General features: G+C 44.1%; 1 protein-coding gene across 1 annotated transcript in view; it reads right to left on the reverse strand.

Annotated features, from left to right (window-relative positions):
* HYDIN (HYDIN axonemal central pair apparatus protein) overlaps positions 1–26,319 on the reverse strand; it is a 335,705-nt gene that overhangs the window by 48,047 nt on the left and 261,339 nt on the right. The window contains exons 51-65 of the mRNA XM_032853995.1: positions 25,741–25,900; positions 25,466–25,638; positions 23,914–24,112; positions 20,395–20,494; positions 18,357–18,456; positions 16,486–16,654; positions 15,804–16,042; positions 13,506–13,623; positions 9,778–9,982; positions 8,853–9,088; positions 7,918–8,069; positions 7,634–7,823; positions 3,760–3,862; positions 3,259–3,537; positions 1,197–1,339 (exon numbers count right to left, since the gene is read on the reverse strand). Coding sequence (XP_032709886.1) covers positions 1,197–1,339; positions 3,259–3,537; positions 3,760–3,862; positions 7,634–7,823; positions 7,918–8,069; positions 8,853–9,088; positions 9,778–9,982; positions 13,506–13,623; positions 15,804–16,042; positions 16,486–16,654; positions 18,357–18,456; positions 20,395–20,494; positions 23,914–24,112; positions 25,466–25,638; positions 25,741–25,900 — 2,566 coding nt within the window. The remainder of the gene's footprint in view (positions 1–1,196; positions 1,340–3,258; positions 3,538–3,759; positions 3,863–7,633; positions 7,824–7,917; positions 8,070–8,852; positions 9,089–9,777; positions 9,983–13,505; positions 13,624–15,803; positions 16,043–16,485; positions 16,655–18,356; positions 18,457–20,394; positions 20,495–23,913; positions 24,113–25,465; positions 25,639–25,740; positions 25,901–26,319) is intronic.

Below are 26,319 nucleotides of genomic sequence, written 5' to 3' on the forward strand. Positions count from 1 at the left end.
ATATAAACATGCATATATATATATATATATATATATATATATATATATGTATATATATTAGTCCTACAATGTTTCTGACAGATGTAAAAACTTTCCACTGGAAAGTGAAGGGAGAAGAAAGCTTAGTATTTCCCAAGGCACAAATGTGTGCATGGGTGGTGGGGGTGTGTATGCATGAGTGTGTGTGCACGTGGGGCACTAAATGCACTATATTGAACTCATCTCTGCCTCCTTTGACTTTGACACTTTACATCCTCCAGGAAGCCAAACTCCCTGAGAGCATGCAAAGATTCAAAAGTGACAAAGCGGGTGCCTGGGTGGCTTAGTTAGTTGAGAGTCCAACCCTTGATCTCAGCTCAGGTCTTGATCTCAGGGTCATGAGTTCAAGCCCTGTGTTGCACTCCACACTGGGCATGGAACCCACTTAAACAAAAAAACTAAAAAAATAAAGGGGACAAAGTAGGGTCCCTAAATCTCCTTGCCCTCTCCCCCTGTCCATGTGTGAGCAGACTTGGTGACCAAAACAGAACAGGAGCAGTGGACATGTCTGGGTATATCTACTGTTCTGGGAACTCAACAGTAAACTATGAAAAACAACTAGCCAGAGGCTAGATCTGCTACCACATTCTCTTAGGCCTTGTGGGACATCGAGATTTGGTCAGCAATTTATAAAATGTGTGCTGTGAGATGTTAAAAGAAGGGGCCAGAAAATTCCAGGTAAAACAAAGTTAACTAGGTTTTAGTGTGCTGAATAGCACCGGGCACCTTTAAGAGAAAGATGTAATATGCAAATTTGCTAAATCTCAGTTGTTCACAGAACCTACTACCCCCATTTTAGCTTCCAATGAACCACTTTTGCAGGACTAATGCTCTAAAGAACATACACTTTGGGGGACATAGGTCTATACTCGGGGACACGAAGATGGGACCTGTTTTCATCCACACAGTTTTCCATGGAATTCGTCAACACCAGCCTAGCAACCATCTCAGCAGACCTCATTCTCTGTTCTTAGACCCAAGGAGACATGAACAGTGTCCTCTGGCATCTGGTCTGAGTAAGGGATAGTTCCTGGGCTGTTTCTCAGCTTGAGAACCATCTATTCCATCCTGTGTATTCATGGGAAGAGACGGACAATCAATTTGATGTTGGCTTATGCCTAAGGAAGTCCAGAGAACAGTGAATAGCTTTCACTCACCTGTGGGGAAAAGGAAACTGTAGCTAAAAGGGGCCATTCAAACCGTATCACATTCACTTGGCTGTGGTTTGTGATTGTGAAGCTCACATTATAGCTGTTTCCAATGTGGCAGTCCCCAAACTGGATGTGGTCCACCAGAGAAGCTATGGACAGAAGCAGAAGGTCTGTGAGTCATCCCTGGCCTCCTCCTAGGGCTCACTTCCCTAAGGAGGCAGCACCTGAAAGACATGGGGCCCTACCCTCATGCATCCCTCCCTTCTTTAATGATTATTCTGGAAAAATTTGGAGTCCCTTAGCTTAAACTTTCTCTCCTTGGGAAATCTATTTGTCAATCTGTCTGTCTGTCTGTCCGTCTGTCCGTCCATCCATCCATCCATCCATCCACATCCATCCATCTACCTTGGCCCTCACCTCTAAGAGAAAATATAGGGTGCCTACTCCATTTGTTTGCTTAAACAATATTATTAAGAGTTAAAATAAGATAAAATAAAAAAGTCCTTGTTAAACTTGAATCATAAATAATTGATGAGTCACTTACAGTATCAGTATGTTCCATACAATATTTAGGGACATACAAATAATAAAAAAAACTCTGCTTTTTATCTGAAATTCAAATTTAACAGGGACTCTTATATTCTGATTTTCTAAACCTGGTAACCCTATTGTAACGGTGAAATCTGATTTCTGAACTGGGGTTCATGCTGGCTCCTGCTTGGCCCCTCACAAAAGAGATGTCACCTGGTAGCCACTAACAGGTGAAACGCCATATGTGTGAGGAGTGTTGATTTTAAGTCACGTCATGTAGACTGTCCAATTGTAATAAAACTTCTAGAAAATGATGAGAATGTGTTTATAACTCAATTCATACCAATTAGCTATACAATTAGGGTGATGAACAAGTGCTTTTTGATAATAATGATGAAATAAACTTTCTTCTGCCACAAAGAACATAGTCAACTAAATGAAGTGCGAGATGGACCACAGAGGAGCCCGTCTTAAGCTTTAAGACACACACAAGTCACTGAGGGATCTTGCTAAAATGTAGACTCAGCTTCAGTCAGCCCGTGGTGCTGGGGCAGGCCCTGTCATTCCCATTTCTACCAAGCTCCCAGGTGCTCCTGATGCTGCAGGGCCTCAGACACCAACAGAATGATGTTCTAGAGGTGGCACAAACCTACACATTCTTTAATTAAAGAAGCCCACAATTTCTCGCGGGATGTCTAGGGTACATGAAACAGACAATGCCGATATAAGCCAGCTGAAAGAAATGGGGAAAACTAGAGAGATACATGCTCACTTAGCTAATCTGGAATGTGAACTCTGAATTTCACTTATTAGCTAAACTGGAATTAGCTAAAACTCTAAGCTCCCCAAGGAGGAGACTCTCTTCTTACTCTTTAAAATTCCAGGGCTCAGCGGAGTGCCTGGTTCAGGCATCATTTCATGATGCTCAAGAAATGTCCCTTGAGGGAACACGTGATTGAAGGCATTGTCTGAGCCACAAATGAAGGGGCATACAGTGAGGAAGAGGAGATGCTCTCCCAAATTCCCAGGAAGTTGGCTGAGCTGTTATTTAAAATGGCCTGGGCCATACTATGCAGCCATCAAAAGAAATGAAATCTCGCCATTTGCGACGACATGGATGGAACTAGAGGGTATCATGCTTAGCGAAATAAGTCAATCGGAGAAAGACAACTATCATATGATCTCCCTGATATGAGAAAGTGGAGATGCAACATGGGGGTTTAAGGGGGTAGGAGAAGAATAATGAAACAAGATGGGATTGGGAGGGAGACAAACCATAAGTGCCTCTTAATCTTACAAAACAAACTGAGGGTTGATGGGGGGAGGGGGGTTGGGAGAGGGGGGCGGGGTTATGGACATTGGGGAGGGTATGTGCTATGGTGAGTGCTGTGAAATGTGTAAACCTGGCGATTCACAGACCTGTACCCCTGGGGATAAAAATATATGTTTAAAAAAAATAAAATTAATTAAAAAAAATAAAAAAAAATAAAATCACCTGGGCCAACAGTTGTCAGTACCTCACTTCCATTTCTCTCACCTGTTACTAAGTCTTCCATACTATTTTCCTCAATAATCTCAGAGATCTCTGGGGTCTCAGGGCTGCCAGAAACCACCAGCCCATGGATGTTGCCCAAGGTGATATCATCCTCATAACCTTCTCCCACCATGTGGATGATTGTCTCCTCATACTGGTTGTCGACCACTGACAAGTGGATGGTGCCTTTCATTCTCCCAACCTTCTGGGATTGGAAAACGACATCGAATCCAGCTGTGTTTCCAGGAGGAACAACCAGAGAGGCTGTGTGAGCTTTCTTTGCTGCAAAAGAGAGACATGAGATTTAGAACTAGTTTAAAGGAAGATGTAACCAGAGAGATCCTGACTCAAGGGAGGGCAGCTTTATGTGGGAGTGAGTCTTACCTACAGAGGTCCCTGGTGATGAGACTTGAGTATCCTACTGTGGCTGGGTCCTTATTAGTTCCCTAATAAAACAGCTCCTGGGACCCATCGCCCTGCAGAAGCTACACTCCCTCTACCTACCTTTGGCATGTGGTTTGTTCTCCTCTGTGATGTAGATGTAGGAGGTGGTGGGGATCCCTTTCAGGGAGAAGACACCTAGTTGGTCCCTCAGATCGACATGCAGCTGGCATAAAGAAAGCAAGGACGAGTGTTAAGCTTACAGGTGGCTCATGGGTTTTGAGTCTGGATAGAGATATGGTGGTGTTTGGAAAGTATTCAAAAAGTCCTTGTGCCCAGTGCTCACTTTTTTGAATTTCTTACTAAAAGGGAAATAAAATAAGTATTAGACCTGAGGAGGAAAAGGAAAGCTTAGCTCAACTCTTATTAAACAAGTAAGGAACTGGTGGTCCAGAGACTGGGGGTGACTTTATGATGATCAAGCTATGTAGTGTCAAGATGGGCTTGCCAAGGCCTCTGCTGCTGACAGAGGCAGTCGCTAAATATACTCTGGAGTAATACAATGGAAATGAATACTCATCATTCTATCAAGGCTTACATGGATATGAGTTCCCAAAAACCAGTGTCTCCTAGGTGTTAATCCAACAGTTGCCTGATAGTGTCATATGGAGCTGCCTGCCGAGTTAAAAAGAAAACCAAAGTAGGCCTATGGCTTAGGTGAAGAAAAGGGATATTTTCTGGACCACCATAGTGGATGCAAAAACAAAAGTCATATTTCTGATTTTAGGTCTGAGAAATCAGCAGACGGTTTTAGAAGACGTCACGCTGGTACCATCATAAATACGATCGAATGATATAAGAAATGAGGCCAAAAAAAAAAAAGAAATAGTGGTACTACATGGGAAGCTTCTGACATAAAAAAAATGATATGTTTAGAAACAATCTTAGAAAGAAACTATATGGAGGAGTTATATGACAAAAATTGACATTAAAAAAAATCTAGATAAATGGATTGGAATTCGAAATGTTGCTCCTGAGAGCCTAAATACTCTAACAGTAGAAATTCTTCCCAAATAATTCACAGGATTCCTAATTGGACCTTTTTTTTTTTTTTTTAAAGTCTTTACCTCCTTTTTTTTTTTTTTTAAAGATTTTATTTATTTATTTGACAGAGGGAGAGAGATCACAAGTAGGCAGAGAGGCAGGCAGAGAGAGAGGAGGAAGCAGGCTCCCTGCTGAGCAGAGAGCCCGATGTGGGTCTCAATCCCAGGACCCTGGGATCATGACCTGAGCTGAAGGCAGAGGCTTAACCCACTGAGCCACCCAGGTGCTCCCTAATTGGACCTTTTGAAGAACATTAAAAGATGATGTCTAAAGTTCATCTGAGAAGACAGATATGTAAAAATTGTCAAGAAAAATTAGAAAAATGGGGAATGGGTGAGCAGGAATTTACTCAATTAGATGCTAGAACATTTTATAAAGCTACAATAATGGAAACCATACAGGGCAATGGGAAACTAGGTAATGTAGACTCAAAACAAACAAACAAAAAAACAGGACAACAACAACAGGAAAAACACATTTTTTAAAGCATCACAGAGCTAAGAAGGTAATGAAAAGCAGCCAGACCAAGACCTGGGAGAGCACGGGAATCCAGAAAGTCTAGCCTACATTTCTGGGCTGTTTTTGACGTGGAGTGTTTGCTAGTCTAGAAGAGGTAGGTGGGAGGCTCAAGTTGTGTTTTTGATGGCCTCTTAGTGCTAAGAGGGCAAAAGTATTGTGAAAGGTGGGTATTTTCCTTCCTGTAGTCTGTGACCCCAAAGAACCTGCCAATAGGACCAAAGGTAGATAGGTTGGCTATAACCCAGCTCGCCCTTACACCCGGGTAGCAATCCTGCTCTGAGTCCAGGAAATCTCAAGTCCTAAAACTAGTTTTAGGTGATCCTAAGTTTCTAATGTCTCAAAGTACTTGGCAGAAGCAAATGAAAATTGTCTCTGAAGAAAAGGAACATCATCTTTAGTGTTGTTACTTCTAAATAATTTTCAGGTATCATACTCAACATGGGATCGAAGATAACCAGGCACATGAGGAGAAAGGACAACATGGGCAAAAATGAGCAGAAATAGCAGATATCAGAAAAGACCCACAGGGAATCCAGATTCTGGAATGACCGGGTATAGACGGCAAAATGGCTGTGATTACTATGTTCAAGAAATAAAGCCAAGTCTGACAGTTTCAGCACAAAGTCAGAAATCTTCCAAACTGACTACATACATTTGAAAAGTAGCCTAATAGAACTTCTAGAACCAAAAAATATAACAACTGAAGAACTCAGTGGAAGGTATAATAAAAATTAGACACAGCTAAAAGGAAAGTTAATGAGCTAAAGACAGGTCCTAAGAGATTATCCAGAACGGAGCCCAGAGAAAAATGCCAAAGCTGATTTAAGACATTGATTGCAGGATCAAGAAGCCAGGTGAATTCCGGGAGGGATCAATGAAAAGAAATCCATACCTAGTCACGTCTTAGTGAAACCACAGAAGATGAACACAAAGTGAAAATGTCAGACAAAGTCAGAGGAGAAAGATCACCTTAACAGGACATTTTAGACATAGCTACCGTCTCAGCAGAGACAGTGGAAACCAGAACACGCTGGAATGAAAGCTCTCATGAGCTGGGAGAAAACAACTGCTGAGGGAGAGTTCTACAGCCAGTAAAAAAAGACATTAAAAATGAAGAAGAAATGGAGATTTTCAAATACAAGCTGAAAGAATTCACCGCCAGCAGACCTGGGTTGAGGGAACAGTACAGGCGGTTCTTCAGCGGGTAGAGGCAAAGGAGCTCAGATGGAAGGGGCACTGTGTAAGAGGGGAAGCAATAAAAGTGACAAATGTGGGTAAATCTAAATGAGCCTTAACTGTATAAACGACAAAACCCGACAATGAGTGGCGCCTGGGTGGCTCAGTCCCTTAAGTGTCTGCCTTCAGTTCAGGTCACGATCCACGGGTCCTGGGATCGAGCCCCACCTCAGGCTCCCTGGTCAGTAGGGAGTTTGCTTCTCCCTCTGCCTCTCCCCTCCCTTGCTGTTCCTGCTCTGTCTCTCACTTTCTCTCTCTCTCTCTCAAATAAATAAAAAAATCTTAAAAAAAAAACCCCAACAAGATAGTAAGAACATCTTGCACTGTTTAACATATAGAGAATCCAAAGCCTCCTGCGAGTTGTCCTTACTGTCCCTTCTATTTTTATCTCCCACTGCTCTTCCGGCCCCTGTGCTCTCACATTGCTGGGGGCCTCCTAGTTCCTGTTGTGTGCTGGACACATTTTTTGCTTCTGTGCCTTTGCCTGAATAGTTTTCTTTCTCCAGCTGGGATGCAGTCCCTGCCACGCGCCCTTCCTGAAACCCAGCTGTCCTGCAATGCCCAGCCTCTGTGTCATTTTAGAGTGAAATTTTCCTTGATTCCCCTAGATGGGAGTAGATCATTCTCAAAATTCTTCATTTTCCAATTCTTCATGGAACCCTTACACAGTTTATCACTTTTTTTTTTTTTTTTGGTAAAACACGGATGTGAACAGAAAAAAAAATAAAAATAAAAACACAATTTAATTTCTGAACCAAGAGTCCCCTGAGATGTGGCATCTCTCACCCTTACTGAGGTTTCTTTTGCTTCTTCCTTATTAAAAATGCAATGTTCATCACAGAAAACATGGAAGGATAAAGACTCCAAGAATACCCACAGTCCTCCCCGCTCGGCTCAGGGTGTATCCCTGCACACGCTTCACGCAGGAACCCTCGGGAGCTGTGTGCTCTGCTTTCTTACACTCCTTGAGGGCAGACACTCTGGCTGACTCGGCTCTGCGTGTCCCACGCCTTACACAGGTTAATGCGTGAGGAACAAAGTCCTCACAGGTCAGGGATGGCAGAGACCTCAAAGCCGACAGTCCGACTTCTGAGTCGCTCCTCTCTCTTTCCGGCCCACACTTCGCCCCCCGCAGTACCTGGGCGGGGATGGTGCCGTTGTTCTTGAGGACGAGAGGCAGCTTCTCTGACTGACCGAGCAGAAGCCTCTTGAAGAGGAGCAAGGGGTTTCCATGCTGGTTGCAGAGAACCGGCCGCACCACGATCACCCGAGGGAGGGTCCCTTCCCCGACGATATCAAACCCGAGGCTGCGGTTCCTGGTCAGGTTGCTGCGCGGAACCGGAAGAGGGAGGCCCGTCAGCCCGGCTTGCTGGGCATGGAATTCCCTCCTCATCCTGCAGGGAGGGGCAGGGGAGCTGGTACCTGGGCAAGCCATCCAAGGTAGCCTCGAAGATACACTGGTAGGTCTGCATGGTCTGCGGGGTGAAGGTCACCGTGGCAAAGGCATGTGAGCGGCTGGCGACACATATCTTATTAGGTTCCACTTCAAAAATGTCAGTGATTCGGGCAATGAGCTGGGGAGGGACAGCAGGGATCAGCATGTGTCAGCATTTTCTCTGTCCCCCCCCCCCCTTGTGGCAGGGTTTTGGGGAAGACTGGAGGGACTGTAGGGACCCTGGCAAGGCCTCAAAAGGATTTTTTCATTCTTAAGGTTGGCCAGTGGGATTCGAGACTGACTATCCCCTCTGGATTTTAAGCTGAGAGCACTAAGGCTTCTTTGCTCTTTTCAAGGGATAGTCTGCAAATTAGGGAGGAGGAAAATAAATGTCTGCAAATCCCCTGGTAAAAACCTATCTTTGAGAAATCAGGCTTGTTCCCTTTTTATGGTTTTAGTGCAGGACAGGAAAAAAGCTGCCCCTTCATGTCCAGAAAAAGGTCAGAGAGAAATGACTGGATGTCACCAGGGTCTGAGAGAAGTCATGAAAGGGATGAGATCATCTGACATCCCCCAAACCCTCATTTCCAGACAAATAGGCAGCACAAAGCAGCCTGCCCGAGTCGGCACTCGGCTTTGGCTCGTGCTACAATGTTTCATCTATTAGACGCAGAGCTGAGTGTTGGATGCATGAGTTAGCTGCTCATTGGTGTGGACCATTTTAAAACCCAGAGGAAGCACTCATGGGGACAAATGTCCAGTTTCTTGGGAAACTACCCAGTGACCTCATCTGACTTCTGGCAGGGCCTGAGAGCCGGGTTGTCCCCACTCAGCTCTAGCAGTTCTACAGCAGGATTTTCAAGAGCTCTTTCCAAGGCTTCATGCCAGCTCTGGTGGGCTAGCGCCATTTGGGGCTGCTTACCTTGTTGGAGATGGGCTTAACTACGATGTTCACATCACACGCGATCTTCCCCACGTTGCTGATCTTGAAACGAGCCTTGGCCTGATGACCCACCAGGACGTTGCAGAAGATGAACTTGTTCTCGTCCTCCACAAAGAGCCCCCCACTCTCTATGGTCTGGAGGATGTTGAGCAGAGTGGCGCTGCTGCAGATCTGGTGCTCCTCAAATATCACGGCATTGTTGTCGGTCACAAAGGCTGGGGAAAAGGAGAGACGAGGCCTGATAGCCCAGCTCCTGCTTTCTGTAATGGCTAGTGTGAAGGTTAGTGTTCTGACGGAGGTTGGTCATAGAGGAGATGTAGGGGAATTCCCACAAGGGGGTGGGAGTGATGGCGCAAATTCTATCTTCTCTTCCTTTTCTGCACTGTTCTTGCTGGCTGTCAGACCCCAACCCTGTGTTCCTCCCAGTGGTAAGGAGAGGTTAGATCCAGGATCTGGGGTGGGCATTTGGCCCATGGCGTGAGGCTGTGTGGTGCCAATAGCCAAAGCAAGAGGAGTTCTCTCTGTGCTTTACTTGAATTCTGCTTAGTTAAAGTTAGAGTATGTGTAGTCACTGACCCTTGTTCTCTGTGCATATGTTGTCCACAGGGAATGGCCGGATTTGTTGTTCCCAGGTCCTGTGTCATATCCCATTACATCATGATTCCCAGATAATTCTATTTGTCTGAGAATCCTGGACCAAACTCAGGAAGACTAGGAGTTTAAAGCTGAACTCTTTTAGGGGTATATGCCTTGCAAGTCTTTAAGGAAAAAACATGGCTAAAGACACTACAGAAAGTTCTAAGGACCCAAAGGAAGCAGTGTGGCCATATGTGCCAACCACATGCATGGTGGGATGGGGAGCGCCTTTTAAGGGGGGAGGCTGTCCAATCTGAGTGCCCAGTACCTGGTAGACAGGCTTCGGCCAGCAAGCTGTAAGGAATGCCAGCAGGCTGGTCTCTTGGGTCTCGGTCAGATATATCGATCGCTATGAATTCCTCACACCTTCCCACGGGGTCAGCCACGCAGTCGACAGTGATGGCCTGCACTCCTCCCGGAGGGATGGAGCCAAATCCGGGGTACACAGTGAACATGCCGTGGGTGAAACGCGCCTGCAGGAACGGTGGAGGGGGTGGGAGGGGTGGAGGCAGAGGGGGTGGAAGAATCAGAGCTCTTCTACCAGAGCTGTAAGATGGCGTCGAGAGGGACCCATGGGGCTTCTCCTCACAGGCTCTCTCTGAACCCCAGCTTTCTCCTGGAGACAGAGAGAGCCCTGGGAATCTTCAGGGATGGGCTCCCTCAGTGCTTCCGTCTGTGCCCATTCCTCCTGACCAGCTGTGAACAGAGTGCAAGCTCAAGGAAACAGACATACTCCACATTGCACAAGTCCTACTAGATGGGAATCTCCTGGCGGAGGGGCACAGAAAGCTGTGATTTCTGAGTCAGATACTCATGAGTCTGAATCCCATCCCTGATAGATTTTAACTGTTTGACCTTGGGCAAGTGACTTCTCTGAGTCTGTCTATCTATGATATGGGGCTAAAGCCCCTACCTTGACTCGCTGGAGGCTTCAAAGGAAGAAATGTGTGTGAAGCACTTCCCCTAGCATATGGCACAGAATCAGGGCTCAGAAAATGGGATACTATCACACACTCCTCTGGTTCCTAGGAGCTTCCTTTCTCTTCTTCCCCTCACACCCAGCTTCACTGACATATAATAGACATAGGACAATGTATAAGTTTAAGGCTACAATGTGCTGATTGGATACTGGAATATACCACAAAATGATTACCACAATAATGTTAGTTAACATGTATCAGCTCACATAATCACCTTTTCTGTTTTTGTATGATGAGAACATTTACCATCTACTCTCTCAGCAACTTTCAAGTATATAATATAGTTCTGTTAACTAGAGTCACCAAGCAAATATTAAATCCTCAGAACTAATCATAATATATATATATATATATATATATATATAAGATGATTAGTTCTGAGGATTTATTTTATATATATATATAATATATATAAGTTTATACCCTTTGACCAACATCTCCCCATTCCTTCAACCACTACCAGAGCCTCGTGATCACATTGGGCTGAGGATAATCCAGCGTAATCTTCCTCATTGCAAGGTTTTTCATAAAATCCATCGACAAAGGTGATGACCTATCATCAGGGAGATGCAAATCAAAATCACAACAAGATACCACCTCATGCCTCAGCAGGAAGCCTGCTTCTCCCTCTCCCACTCCCCCTGCTTGTGTTCCCTCTCTCACTGTGTGTCTTTCTGTCAAATAAATAAATAAAATCTTTTTTAAAAAGATTATTCATCTGAGGGGGAGAGAGGAGGGGCAGACTCCCTGCTGAGTGCAGAGCCCAGCATGGGCTCCATCTCACAATCCTGGGATCATGAAGAAACAAAATCAAGAGTTGGACGCTTAACTGACTGAGCCACCCAAGACTTTTTTTTCCAAGAAATCTCTACCCACAATGTGGGGCTTGAACTCATGACCCTGAGATCAAGAGTCATATATGCTCTATTGACTGAGCCAGCTAGCTCCCTCCATAATTCCTTCTTTTATTATTTACTTTCTGTTCAGAGAACTTCCTTTATCCAGTCTTTTGGGAGAGACCTGCTGGTAACAAACTAATTTTCCTTCATTTTAGAATATTTTAATTTTCCATTTATTTCTGAGGCATATTTTTCCTGTATGTAAGATTCGGGCTTCACAGTTGTCTACTTCCTGCACATGCAAAATGTTGAGCCATTTTCTTCTGGCCCCTATGGTTTTTGATAAGAAATCTGCTGTCATTCAAATAGTTTCCTTTCTATATGTAAGGTCATTCCTCTTTCACTGGTGTTAAGATTTTTTGTCTTTTGTGTTGAGAAGTCTGACTACGATGTGTGTGGGTGTGGATTTATTTAGGTTTGTCCTATTTGGGATTTGCCCAGATTTTGAATCTATAAGTTTACATCTTTTGCTAAATTTGGGAAGGTTTTGGTCATCATTTCTTTGAGTACCTTTTCAGCTCAATCTTATTTCTTTTCTTTTCTTTTTTTATTTATTTATAATCTCTGTCCCCAATGTGGGGCTCAAACTCATGACCCAGAGATCAAGAGTCACATGAAAACACTCTCTACCAACTGAGCCAGCTAGCTGCCCTAGCCCAACCCTATTTCTTATTTCTTTCTGGAAATCTGAGGACAGGGATATTAGATTTTTTCCACAGGTCCTTCAGGGTCTGTTCATTTTTCAATTCATTAGACTCAAATAGGTTTTTCAATAGAACTCAAAACGGAGTTTATTTCTTCTCTTGTTTAGATTGGGTAGAATAATGGTTTCCCAAAGATGTCCACATCCTAATCCCTGGTACCTGTGAATATGTTACCCTACATGGAAAAAAAAAACCTTGTTGATATGACTAAATTAAGAATCTTGAGATGGGGAGATTATTCCGTATTATCCTGGGACCAGTGTGATCACAGGGGTCCTTATATGTGGAAGGAGCAAACCTAAGAGAGTTAGACAGGGATGTGACTATGGAAGAAGCTGGAGTCATGTCATGTGAGAAGAACTTGATCCATCAGGGCTGGTTTTAAGGATGGAGGAAGGAAATCATGAACGAAGAAAGACAGGTGTCCTCTATAAGCTGGAAAAGGTAAGGAAATGGATTCTCTCCCAAAGTCTCCAGAAAAGAATACAGCTTTGCCAATACCTTGGTGTTAGCCCAGTGAGTCTTATGTCAAGCTTCTGACCTACGGAAGTATAAGCTAAAAAATTTGTATTGTCCTAAGTCACTATGTCTGAGGTAATTTGTTATGAGGGCAATAGGAAAAAGAGAGGAATTTCTATGGTTCTGTATTCAAGTTCATGGAGTTTTTCTTCTATCCCCTCTATCCTCTTTTTGAACCCACCAACGGAGTTAAATTTTGGTTATTTTTTCACTTTCAAAATTTCTATTTGGTTCTTTACATCTTCTCTTGCTTTGCTGAGAACTAACTGTTTTCATTTGTTCCAAGCATGTTTGTAATTGCTCTTTGAAGCATTTTTATGTTGGCTGCTTTACGATTTTTGTCAGATAATTCTAACAGTTATATTAAGACTGGCACCTATTGCCTATTTCCAGTTTGAGATCTTCCTTGTTTTTGGTATGATGCATGATTTTGATTTGAAACCTGGGAATTTTAGCTATTATCAGACTCAGAATCTTATTTAGATCTTCTGTTTGAGTGGGGCTTCTCTGACATCACTCTGGCAAGAAAGATGAAGTATATTTACTTCATCTTACTATGGCAGAAGTCTTAAAACCTGCTTTTATTTAAGCCAGTCCAAATGGGCTTTGTTTCTTATAAATAGATGATCCATGATTAAAACATATATGAAGAGATAAAACTTAATTTTAAGGCAATGAGAACCAATGAAGGTTTTAAAACAAAAGAGGATATCAAAAGAAAAGTCAATGCTTTGCCTGAAAATAAAAGTGTTATTTCAAGAGAGCTAGTATTCCTGCCACGGTAGGCTCAGATCTTGCTAGTGTAGGGAGGTATCTGTGGCAAGAACTAGGCAGGAGGGAACTAGTTGGAAGGCAGCCTTATAGGGTTCCTTTGACAAGGAAAAGAGTGCTCACCTGGTTTGTGACATTTACTTCTTTCTGAACTGCATCAGACAACTTGGTTGCTTTGGAAGGGCCAGGCCTGTAGAAGCTCTCGCTTTCCCGGGATCTTGCACGTCTGACATGGCTGACTCTGATTAAAGAAGCAAGAGGACACCCTCAGGTTGGGGCGGTGACATTAAGTACGATCTGTCAGCTAATTGCATGGTCTCTTCTCCCAAGAATGGGAGAGATAGCCAAGGGGGCATCTGGGAAAGTCAGCTTATTTATCATTAGCAGACCTCATTCAACAATGATAAGAAAATTATAAAGTCATTGGACTTATTGAATATGATTCATAAGGACATTGAAAATTGCTGCAAGAAAACAATAATGTTTAAGTGTTTACTTGAGTTCTCTGGAAAGCAGTGTGTGAAAATTACTTACAGAAAATCATTTGTAGAAAAATCTGTAATCTGATCTTACTTTAAAAAAACGAGATGTCAAATAAAAACTTAAATTCTGTCCCTTTTCTTCACATTTATAGTCATGGTGTTTTTATTTATTTATTTTTAAGATTTTATTTATTTATTTGACAGACAGAGATCACAAGTAGGCAGAGCAGCAGGCAGAGAGAGAGACGAGGGTGGGGAAGCAGGCTCCCTGCTGAGCAGAGAGCTCAATGTGGGGCTTGATCCCAGGACCCCGAGATTGTGACTGGAGCCGAAAGCAGAGGCTTAACCCACTGAGCCACCCAGGCACCCCAGTCATGGTGTTTTTAAACCGAGTTTAGGCAATAGCTCGAACATAAGTTCTGTTTGCTTCACCTGAAGCTAGTTTATTCAGTAATTAGTTTTTCTGGAGGCCAGTTAACCTACAACGTCCAATGCATTTGAGGTGCAATCTTAAACTTTTGAGAGTTTTATATAGTTCAGCATTTACTTGCTCAATGATCAGAACAATTACATTTCAACCCCCTTTGAGTATTTTGCACGAATTTGTATACACTAAGATGAAAAACAAATTAAAACTAAAACAACATAAAGCAAATACAAATATATCATAATATTTATAAACAGTATTAAATTATGATAAAATAAATGCTAAAAAAGTTGCATAAATTAAGTTGAAATTAAATTTGGAAGGAAGAGACTTATTTTTGTGTGTGTGAAGCAAACATTAGTATTAATAAGCAAGAATCATGCACCAACTTTTATTATAAAGGCTAAAAATAAAAAAGACTAGGGCTTTTTTTCTCTTTAGAAAGAGATTTTAGATAGCTTAGCCCAACATTTCTTAATATGTTCAAACTTAGCCACAATGGAAGAGGGTATCTACAAAAATGCAAAACAATTACAAACAAGGTATGTCTGATTTAAAACAATTAACTGGAAAGTCAATTTTAAACTAATTAATTAGGGAGTCAATTAATTAGGACAAAGAGCCTTGGGAATTGGTAAAACTATACTTAATTTGCCAAGAAAAGGATATGATCATCAAAAGCCAAAAGCATGCAAAAAGGTAAAGTGTTTTAGAGAATTAAGAGCTGCCTTGTGAAGAATACAGAGTTTTGCCTTTGGAACAACTAAGAGAGCTGTTGTGACAGTGCCTTCATGCGGAAAAGGTCAAAGCAGGGCCCAGTAGACAGAAGGCAGCAGTGTGCTTCCCTTGTCTATATTTCTGGGGTACCTTCTGCCACTTCACATGCGAGGGACAGCTCTGATTTCTTTTGACTTAGTTTGTGGTTCTACTAGTCCCTCCACATCCTACAGGACAATAAATAGGACAATGACTTACTGTGAGTCCTGCAGCATGTTAGAAGCACCAGGACAACAGACACAACCCCACATGGAGGACTTTATATTTGTTCAATTAAATCTATCACATGAGTGACAGTAAGAAAGCATATGAAATCTGAAGGCGGAGATGTGGTTCAGAACTGAGATCTACTGGTGATTTCTTGCCTAATCTTAGACAAGCCATTTCATTCTTTCTTATTTTTTTAAAGATTTTATTTATTTATTTGACAGACAGAGATCACAAGTAGGCAGGGAGGCAGTCAGAGAGAGAGGGGGAAGCAGGCTCCCTGCTGAGCAGAGAGCCCAATGCGGGGCTCTATCCCAGGACCCTGAGATTATGACCTGAGCTAAAGGCAGAGGCTTTAACCCACTGAGCCACCCAGGTGCCCCAGACAAGCCACTTCTAAACCTTAGTGACCTCACCCCACAAAAAGGGGATTGGGTGAATTTAGATAAAATATTTGAAAGCTCTTCATAAAATACAATGCACTAATAAACCAGAGAATGGCACGAGATAAGTATAGACTTGTCTTACACTTTCTTTTGATGAATGGGGCTCTCCCCGGTCAGCCTATAGAGGGCGTACTTGAAGTCAGTAACACCTTGATTTTCTATGCTGAAGGTGGTGCTTTTCCGAGTGCCACAGATCAAAGCCCCAAAGTTGATGATGGAGGAGGGGCTGATGTTGTATTTAGAGTACACAGCATTCACAGAAAACTTGATTGGGATGCTGGCAATGGTTTCACCTCCTTCTGTGATATTGGGTTCAATAATCTAGAAAGAGAGGAAGGATTGGGAAGATGTCAGCCACTATGCTCCAGGAATTCCAGGACTGTCTACTTCATTCTCTGTTTTCGTTACTGCCATGAAGCCAATTTCATTCTTTCTTTCATTTTCTTCATATTATTGCACCAACAGTATTAGAAAATACTGATGTCAAACTTAGTAGGTATTAGCCATGGATCAACGTGGACCAAGCTGACCTCCTCTTTCACTTCCCCACTCTTCTCTTGCACTTGATGTCTGAACTCAGCACTCCAAAGATCATGGCTCTATTGCCTGTCTGGCATTCTTGGTTGCTGATGACTTTGCACACCCCCCCACATAACCAAACCCTGGAGCATGGGCTAGGCGAGGTAGCCTTTATTTATTTATTTATTTTGACATGAGTCCCACAATCCTGTCACTGAGTGAATCCTCCCTTTGAGCTATTTTACCTGACAGCGCAGAATTGGTTGATGTTCAATCTTCACTTCCTTTTTTGCACGAAATAACACCTGGACATTTGTGGGCTTTTCCGCTGAGGTTAATGAGCCCTTCTTGGGTTGGATAGAGATCATGGAATTTACATTGGTTGCCAAAATCCCCAAGGAGTCCACAGAAAAGCTGAAAGACGAGAATGAAAGGCCAGTTGAAATCATTCTGGGGAACCCAAGATACTAGAGAGGAGACTCCAGATGGTTGAGTGCCAGCCATGTCTGCTTAAGCATTGTGTCTGGAAGTGCCCACTGTGCTTTGGACTCTGTGAGCACCCCTCTGCAGCCAGGACTGACTAGGCCGGTGAGTGATGCTTGAGGCAAAGATAGCCATCTCTAGCCTGAGGTCAAGAGGTGCCTTTGCAGGAGATCTCTGTCCAACAGGGACACTTGATGCCGGATATGGACCAACTAAATGAATTCATCTTTCTGTCTGTCTATTATTCCCCCTATCTGTCCCTTTCTCTCTCTGTCTTCCTTCCTCCCCTCTCTAGGACTGAATATTAGCACATACACAGGGAACAGTGATGCAGAAGCCAGGGGATCTAAAGACAGAGAGAAAGTGGGAGCAGAAGCCATTTAGCAGAGGCAGGTGGAAAGGGAGGCCATGGCCCAGTGGGAACGAGGTGGGAAGCCAAAGAGAGCAGCTGACTCATGAGAATGGCAGAGGGACTGCAACAGGAGCAAGGAACTCAAGCAGAGGTGGGACACCTGGAGTTTCTTTGGGGACCTAAATGTCACCCCCATGCTCCAGGAGACATGGCCACACCATGGCTGCATGCTTGGTGCCTGAGCTTCCTCACTTTCCCGCAATGAATTTTGATCACCTGCTCCATCCCGAGGGTGACTGGTCCATGTAATCTAGAAGAGCAGAACTAACGTTCTGTGATAACCTACAACAAAACTCAGATGCCAGCAGGATCCCACTCAGCGCTAATTCCAAGGGGTCAGTGGTTTTCTTCTAGGTTTGTTAAGCTTCTATTTATAGTTATCTATTTCAATGCATGGGTCTAGGAATGGTAGCCCTGAGGTGGGACTTCTCCCATTTCAGCCTTCTTTCAGCTGAAATGAAGCTATGGTGAATGCACGGAATTTCTTCTAAATCTGTGAGGGGAAAGTCCCTTTATCAACCGCAAATTCTTCCAGGAGAAGGATCATCTTCCATAGAACAGATTGGCCATGGCTGCTGGCATTGCCCCCAAGAGTTGTGTGGCCCTACCTGAGTGACCTCCTCCCTCCCCACCATCTGGCACCACCCTTTCCTCTCTGAGAAATCTCTTATTTAGTCCTTCATTTCTCATCCCGAGAAATGAACACAAGCTGGAGCTCCACTCCACCAGGCCGCCATTTGGGTTCTATAACACAGTGGTTCTCAAAACTAAAAAAAGAAAATTGGAAAAAGCCCTTTTTTCATATGAAATCTTACATGGAATGTCAACTTATGAAACAGATTGGAGCCAAGAGGAGGACAGGCCAGCTGAAGGCCAGGTCTCCACCTCCAGTCTCTCCCTCCAACCCCCGGACCTCCCCTCACCTAGCACGTCTTCTTCCCGACCTCTCCCTCAGAGTCTCTCTCCCACCCCCAGGGCCCTGTGGCTCCGGGTGCTTTGAGAGGGACTTCAAGGGTCCCTGTAAAGCCACAGGTTTGAGAGCAGCATGAAAACCTCTGTTCTTAGCAGTTGGAATTTCATTCATTTGAAGCCTGAGAGAGGCTACAAACAGAGATGGTTCTTATGATTTCCTCAGTCAGGTTTCTGTTTTTATCTCCCAGACAGCACTTCCTCCTCACGAGTGGAGGTGGATGACCATATGCCTGATGGATTCCAGGTTACCTGAACATGATCTCATACTTCCCACGATTCTTCAGCTGGAGGGGCTGCTTCACCTCTTCCATGACCTTCACGATCCCAAAGTCAAGGCCTCCTTCAGCTCCTGCAGAGACCAGCAACCAGGGTGGGGAGGAGGATTAGATGGCGTGGGAATCAGAAGCAGAGGAACTTCCTGTTGAAGTTCCCATGGAAAATCTATGGTGTCAAGCTCAGAAAATTTATTTTCTGAAAACACTGCAGCTGAGAAAACTGCCCATAACTGAGTCTCAGCAAACAAATGATGGACTCTGCTTTGGCACCTACTTTAGCTCCCTCCGTCTTAGGACCGCTGTCCTTCCCTTCATGCTTTCCATTAGTTAAAACTTCTAGTAGCTAAAAAATATTTCATCAAGAATATAGTAAACATAGTTAGAATAATTCATATAAACTTATATTGTTTTACTTAGCACTGCCTCATAAGTATTTTTCCACATAATTAAAAACTTCTTGTAAATGTGATCTTAATGGTCAAATAATACACCATGATATGCTGTTCTATAATTTACAGTATTATTTTTATGGCAATAGTGTTCCATTCATTTTTTTAAATTTTTAATTTTTGTAAACATATATTTTTATCCCCAGGGGTACAGGTCTGTGAATCGCCAGGTTTACACACTTCACAGCACTCACCATAGCACATACCCTCCCCAATGTCCATAACCCCACCCCCCTTCTCCCAACCCCCCTCCCCCCATCAACCCTCAGTTTGTTTTGTGAGATTAAGAGTCACTTATGGTTTGTCTCCCTCCCAATCCCATCTTGTTTCATTTATTCTTCTCTTACCCCCTCCATTCATTTTAAAAAAGATTTTATTTATTTATTTGTCAGAGGGAGAGAGATCACAAGTAGGCAGAGCAGCAGGCAGAGAGAGAGAGAGAAAGAGGGAAGCAGGCTCCCTGCTGAGCAGAGAGCCTGATGCGGGACTCAATCCCAAGACCCCGAGATCATGACCTGAGCCAAAGGCAGAGGCTTAACTCACTGAGCCACCCATGTGCCCCAATAGTGTTTCATTCTTAATAGATATTTAGGTTATTTCTAATCTTCCATTAGTACAAATAATGCTGCAATAAATATCCTTGTACATAAGACTCATGACATCTAGGCAAACAGGCAGCTTTCATGTTCTCTGAATCTTGCTGAGGAAGAGGGCAAGCAGAAGAAGCAAAAATAATGGAAAACTGCATGCCAACAGGGAGGGTCTAACCTGGGTGTGAAGGCAGTGCAGTGGGCAGAATAATGCTCTGTGCCCTCAGAAGGTGTCCGTGTCCTTATCCCCGTGAATATGCTGTAAATATGCATATGAACCTGTGAATCTGCTTGGTCCTATGGTAAAGGGGGGATGATGGATGGAATTAAGGTTGCTCATCAGCTGACTCTGTCTATCACCTGACTTTAAAATAGAAAGAGTATCCTGGATTCTCCGGGTGGGCCCACTGTAATCATTACACAAGTAGAAGAGGGAAATAGAAGTGGAGAACAAGAGAGATGATGGTGTGAGAAGGACCTGACCCAAAGATGTTGGCTTTGAAGATGGAGAAAAAAGGACCATGAGCCAAGGATGTATGTAGCTTCTAGAAGCTAGAAAAGGTGAAGAAATGGATTCTCCTCCAGAGTTCCAGAAAGGAACGTGGCTCTGCCAATATCTTCATGTTAGCCCAGTTAGATCAGTTTTGGACTTCTGACCTGTGGAACTCTAAGATGATAAATCTGTATTGTTATGAGCCACAATTTGTGGCAATTTGTTACAGCAGCGATGGAAGACTAATGCAGGTAGGAAAAGAGCTCTGCCAACTTTGTGATTATTGCCACTCCTTGTCATCTCTAGCTGGAGGAAACTAAGATTAGTAGTCATGTTGCTGACATTACTCTGGGGCTTGCATCACTATTTGCTCAAATTCCACGCCCTCCCCAACAACCATTAGTCTTCCTCTACATAAGAAATACATTGCACTCAAAGACGTAACTTCTAAATACCCTTTCCCTGAAGGGGTCAACAGACCTTTGGGGAAGGTGATGTCCAAGGCGACGTCGTAAGACTCTGCAAAGACCAAGATGTTTTCAATCTGAACCACACCAACAAGATTTTCTGCATCTAAAACCTGTTAGGGTAAAAGGGATTCTTCAGTAAAAGCAAGATCCATGGGGGACTTGGAGCTGGAACTACGTGCCACGCAGCAGAAATGATGAAGCAGGAGATGTGGTAGAGAATATTTTAAAGATGTATTTAGCTTTTGTCTTCAGTGACCATTTGGTATGACAGGTGTTCTCATAACATCCTTTGGGAAACGCCACTGTTGACAATCAATATAAGAATGGGGAAAAGCGACTGCATTTTTCATCTTGTCCACTTATGAGGTTTAAATTATTTGTGTGATTTTCACTGCATTGTTGAAGTTGGGGGCTGTGAGTATACATACAAAGCAAAGTGTTCTTTGGAACTTCTAAATACAACAAACCCGAAGAGCATTTTTCTGCCCGTTGAAACAGAAAACTTACATGTTGTCAATCACCCTTGCTTTATTGATTTTATAAATCTGAATTCTTCTGTTTGTTTCTGGTTCAACCTATGGAAAAAGCACTAGATTTTCATATAAAATAAGTGTTTAATGTTTCTCTCCAGGAAATTTCAAATGTTTTATTTAAGTGAACACCTTTACTATTCAAGTTAGAAGTGTTAAAAAAAAAAAAAAAAAAAGCAAGCCTGCCTCCATCCCCCAGTTGCTCACTGTCCCCTCCCTCCCTGTCCCGAGGAGCACCTGAACTGCTGTCAGCTGTCAGCTGGACCCTACTTTTAACTCCTGAGACAAACAAGGGGGTGATAAACTGTCCATTCATCAAGGGGAAGAGCTGTTGGCCATGGGGGGTAGTTCTCCTGGATACCCCTGCCTTTCTGGTGGTGCCTCAAGTTGAGAAATAAAGTCACCAGCTCTGCATGACTTGTGCTTGGTGTCAAGTGGGAAATTGGTAGCTGTCACCAAACTCAAGTTTTAATTCAGAATTTCCATCTTTTCTTTCATTGAGCATTTTGCCAACGTTCCACAGAGCAAATTGGACCCACTTAAGTTTTACCTTCTTTTGCTGCTCAGCCTCTGACAGAGATGACAAAAAGGACTGGCAGCAGGAGGGCAAAACAAGACACACAATCTGGATTACCATTTCCAAAATTTACACAGTACCTTTCTCCTGATAGATGCCATGCACCTAGAACATTCTATTTCCTTTGCTTTCTTATTGGAGTAGAGGGTAGAGGTTAAATTTTGTAACTGAGGGAAATAGGATGAACAATTTAAGAGGTACACAAATAAAATAAAATGAGTTCACCAGAGCACTTTCCAAGGGGACCAGAAAGCAAGGTATTTCCTCATGTAGATGTTGAAGGAATCTGGGGAAGAGAAACCTTAGACAACTTTAAGGAGCCTGAGGGGAAACCCACTGTGTCTGCTTTGACTGGAACACACAGGGATGCCATATCATCCCTAAAATAAAGAAATGTTTCCATACCAGCTGGTAAACATCTGTCACATGACCTCTCCCAGTATCCCATCTTGCCTGCCTCCTCCACACCCCCACACAGGAACCCCTGGAGGCTCCATGACCCAGCACAGAAAGATGAAGCAGACAAAGCTGGGACCCTACACCAGCCATGTGGCCTGGGTCATTGTGTAGAGACCCTGTTTGTGTAGAGACTGGTGTTTAAAATGTTGACCACCACCCTCTGATACTCAAAACCAATTGTTGATTAAATGAATCTCTAAGTATCTGTGTTCAGCTACCTTAAGGACTGTCATAGGTAGGTGACAAGAGAGCCTGGATCTATTGAGTGGACCCAAAAGTTAGAAACAGGATTAATTCATGGAAGTCACAGTTGGAAATCTGAACCCAGCCCAAGGAAGAATTAAAAGACCTGTTCAAAGGAAGATCACGCTGCTTTGAGAGTAAGTTTTCTATCCCTGCAAGTATTCAAAGAGAAGCTTGGATAATCCCTTCATTGCTGCAGAATTGATGCAACAAGCATCAAAAGTCAATGACATTCATTCATTCATTCGTTCGTTCGTTCATCTTACAGATTCTCCTGGGTAACTTCTATGTTCAGGCCTGTGCTAGATGTTGGGGATCTGATGGGGTAGCGGACTGAATGGTGGCCATGTCTTAACCCCTAGAACCCATGAATGTGACTTTATTTGGAAAAAGTCTTTGCAGATGTAATTAAATTAAAGATCTCAAGGTGAGATCATCCTGGTTTATCTGGTGGGCCCTAAACCCAATGACAAATGTCCTTACAAAAGACAGAAGAGGAGAGGACACAGGCAAAGAAGGCCATGTGAAGACAGAGGCAGAGGTTGGAGTGACGCAGCCATGAGCCCAAGAACTGGAGCCACCAGGAGCTGGAAAAGGCGAGGAAGGTTTTCCCCTAGAGGCTTCAGAGGAAATGTGACCCTGCAGATACCTCAATTTCAGATTTTTGGCTTCCAGAATTGTAAGAGAATAAATGTGTGTTGTTTAAAGCCACTTAGTTTGTGGTGGTTTGTGGGCATTTGTTACATCAGCTCTCGGGAATGAAAACAGATGATAAGCAAGTCAGGCAAGACCTTGTCCTGATGGAGTTCACAAGAGAAAGGAAAGAAAGAAACAGGACATCTGCCAGGGGGAGGCGCTCTGGAGGACAGAAGGCAGGGTAAGGGACGGCTCATAAGGTGATTTCTTCTGTGGGGTGATTAGAGGAACCCAGTTGGAGCAGTGTTGTTTAGTAGAGCCGCAGGGCCTAGGGGCAACATTCTTGGCAGGGTTGTGGCAAGGCCAAGGGCCTGAGGCAGGAAAACGCCAAGAGACCACGTGACAGAGCTGAGGTGTGAAAGCTAGGGTAGGGACTGAGGTGGGAAGGGCCTGAGAAGCCCGTGGAGACCCTGGGCTCCGTCTTCACTGCGGCTGGAGCCAGCAGGTTGCTGCGGGGAGGAAAGGGGCTTGACCTGACTGACCCGCAGCGGGAATCGGGCCCAAATACAGGCAAGAGACGTGCCATGGGCGGCCTGGGAGAGGGCGGTGGCAGTGTGGGCAGAGGAGGGGGTGGGAGGGAGATAGGCTGGGAGGCAGCTGGAGGGCAGGCTGTCAGGGGAAGGAGGGACTCCAAGATGGTTCCTGGGTGTCTGCTGGGAGCACCTGGGCGAAAGGTGATGGTACCGAGATAGGCGTGTGGTCTGAGCCGTGAGAGGGTTCTGGAGTGAGCAATCGGGAGTCTCAGGCTTACTTTGAGATAGTAACACCATTCCCCCTCCCTCACTCCGTCTGCGCGGAGTGAGCGCACTGTGCAGCGGGCAATTAGTCATGAACAAGACTGCCTCCACGGAGCTTACAGTTGGGTGCAGAGCAAGACACTGTGGGTCAGTGGTTGTCAAACAGGGATCAGTAAGGAGCGTGTAACACAGAGACGTGGCTCTGTGTGTGTGTGAGTGTGTGCTTGTCAGAGAACCCAGGATGTACACATTCTGATGGCCAAGTCTGGAGATGTGCGACTCCTCACCTCCAACCGGATCACCTTCTTGATGTTGACAGGCTTGGAGGGCTGGAAGTACACCTGCAGGCCGTACTCAGCCTTGCTGGGGATGGTCCCCTGCATGGTGGACACGGCAAAGTCATCGCCCAGGTGATCCAGGCTGGTGATCCGCCAGGCCACCGGCAGGAGTGTGACGTTACGGAGAAGAACCACCTTGCATTCTTTCCTGCAAAGGCCAAAAGGAGTTTTATCCATCTCAAATGATTCTGATTTATTCAGGCAGGTCCAAAAATGCCCTTCTGGTTACTTTAGTCATTGCTTAGCTCACTAACTGGAGGTTACCAGGGGACAGGGCCTTGTGGTAGTGATGAAGGAATGCAGGATACATATCATTATAGTCTCTACTAGTAGCCCCAGAAATAAACATCCTCTATTTAGAATAATATAATGCCAGTAGATAAAATGTTAAGTTCCAGTTTTTGTCTAGTGTTCTCTGTGCTTTAATTTCTTCCTTCCTTCCTTCCTTCCTTTTTCTAGGAGAATCTATTTTTTTTATTGTGTTATGTTTGTCACCATAAAATACAGCATTAGTTTTTGATGCACTGTTCCAAGATTTATTGTTTACATACAACACCCAGTGGTCCATGCAATACGTGCCCTCCTTAACACCCATCACCGGGCTCACCCATCTCCCTACCCACCTCCTCTCTAAAACCCTGTTTCTCGGAGTCCACAGTCTCTCATGGTTCGTCTCCCCCTCCGATTTCCCTCATTTTACTTTTCCTTTCCTTCTCCTAATGTCCTCCATGTTATTCCTTATGTTCCACAAGTAAGTCGAGAAAGGGGAACCCTCTTACACTGTTGGTGGGAATGCAAGCTGGGCAGCCACTTTGAAAAACAGTGTGGAGATTCCTCAAAAAATTAAAAATAGAGCTATTCTATGACCTGGCAATTGCACTACTGGGTATTTACCCCAAAGATACAGATATAGTGAAAAGAAGGGCTATATGCACCCCAGTGTTCATAGCAGCAATGTCCACAATCGTCAAACTGTGGAAAGAGCTGAGATGCCCTTCAATAGAGGAATGGATAAAGAAGATGTGGTCCATATATACTATGGAATATTACTCAGCCATCGGAAAGGATGAATACCCAACTTTTGGTATGGATGATACCCATCCATCAACATGGATGGGACTGGAGGAGATTATGCTGAGTGAAATAAGTCAAGCAGAGAAAGACAATTATTATGTGGTTTCACTTACTTGTGCTTTAACTTCTAAAGCAAAGATTCTTAACCTTTGAGGGCAATGGACTGCTTAGAGAATTTGGAAAAAGTGATTCCTTCTGAGAAAAATGCAAATATGCACACATTTTGGCAGTTAATTTTGGGGGGTGGTTGGCCCTGGACCCTAAGGATGAAACATCTTGGTTTGTACAGGACCAGAAGTTTCCCCAGATGTAGGATTTTCAGTGCTAAAACAAGGAGAGGGCTGAGAAAATCGGGATGAGTTGGCCACCCTAGAACTGAATGTTCTTTAAATCCCATCGCAGTCCTGGTATCATCCAGAACTCTGACCTGTGCAACAAGAGCCGGTCAAAATGCAATTGTTTGGAGTCCAACTCGAGTTCTGGGCGGACCCCTTGGCAGGTTAACTTGAAGACAGCTGGCTCTGGGTTCTCCTTGATGCAGCAGACAATGCAGTCATCAAAGACACCGACCGCGGTAGGGTAGGCCCATATATTCAGCATCTAAAGGCAGGTTCAAAACAGTACATTGATGCTAAGAATGCCGCGACCTCCAATTTCCCAAGAAAGACTTGCCCTGGAGGACTTGTTTCCGTGTGGCTGTACCTGCTTCTCATTGGGTTTCAGAGTCATGTTGATGGGCTCCAGGAAGTAGGTGTTTGCTTTGACATCATTCTGAAAACAGAAGAATGCCTCCACGACCATTGGGGAATTGTTCAGGATGGTCAGCGTCTCTGTGTTGCCTGGGAACAAGGAGGACTTGTACCTGGAAGTGAACAAAGATTAGGGATGTGGATGTAAGGATGGACTGGGAGTTCAGGTGGCAAAGGAGACTGTGGGGCGTACGGCAGTGCCAGAGGGTAATGTGGTACACTGAGGCAGCAGCCTGGCAGCTAAGCTTCACAGTTGTGCAGACTTGCAGCTGGACTTGACCCCCTCCCCACCCCTGCCAAGCCTTGGTCTCCTCATCTCTAAGATGGGATGATAATAATTCTTAGGACTCCTATGAGTATTACACGCAATGGTGTACCTAATGCTCTTCAGGACAGCTACAGATATCAAATCCCCAGATGGTAGCTATTATTGCAAAGTATTCTTTTTTAAAAAAGTTTATTTATTTATTTAAGTAATCTCTATACCCAGCGTGGGGCTTGAACTCACAACCCTGAGATCAAGAGTCGCATG

This window comes from Lontra canadensis, unplaced genomic scaffold (assembly GCF_010015895.1).
Source record: "Lontra canadensis isolate GAN:19392208 unplaced genomic scaffold, GSC_riverotter_1.0 scaffold8, whole genome shotgun sequence".
In the NCBI taxonomy this organism is placed as follows: domain Eukaryota; kingdom Metazoa; phylum Chordata; class Mammalia; order Carnivora; family Mustelidae; genus Lontra; species Lontra canadensis.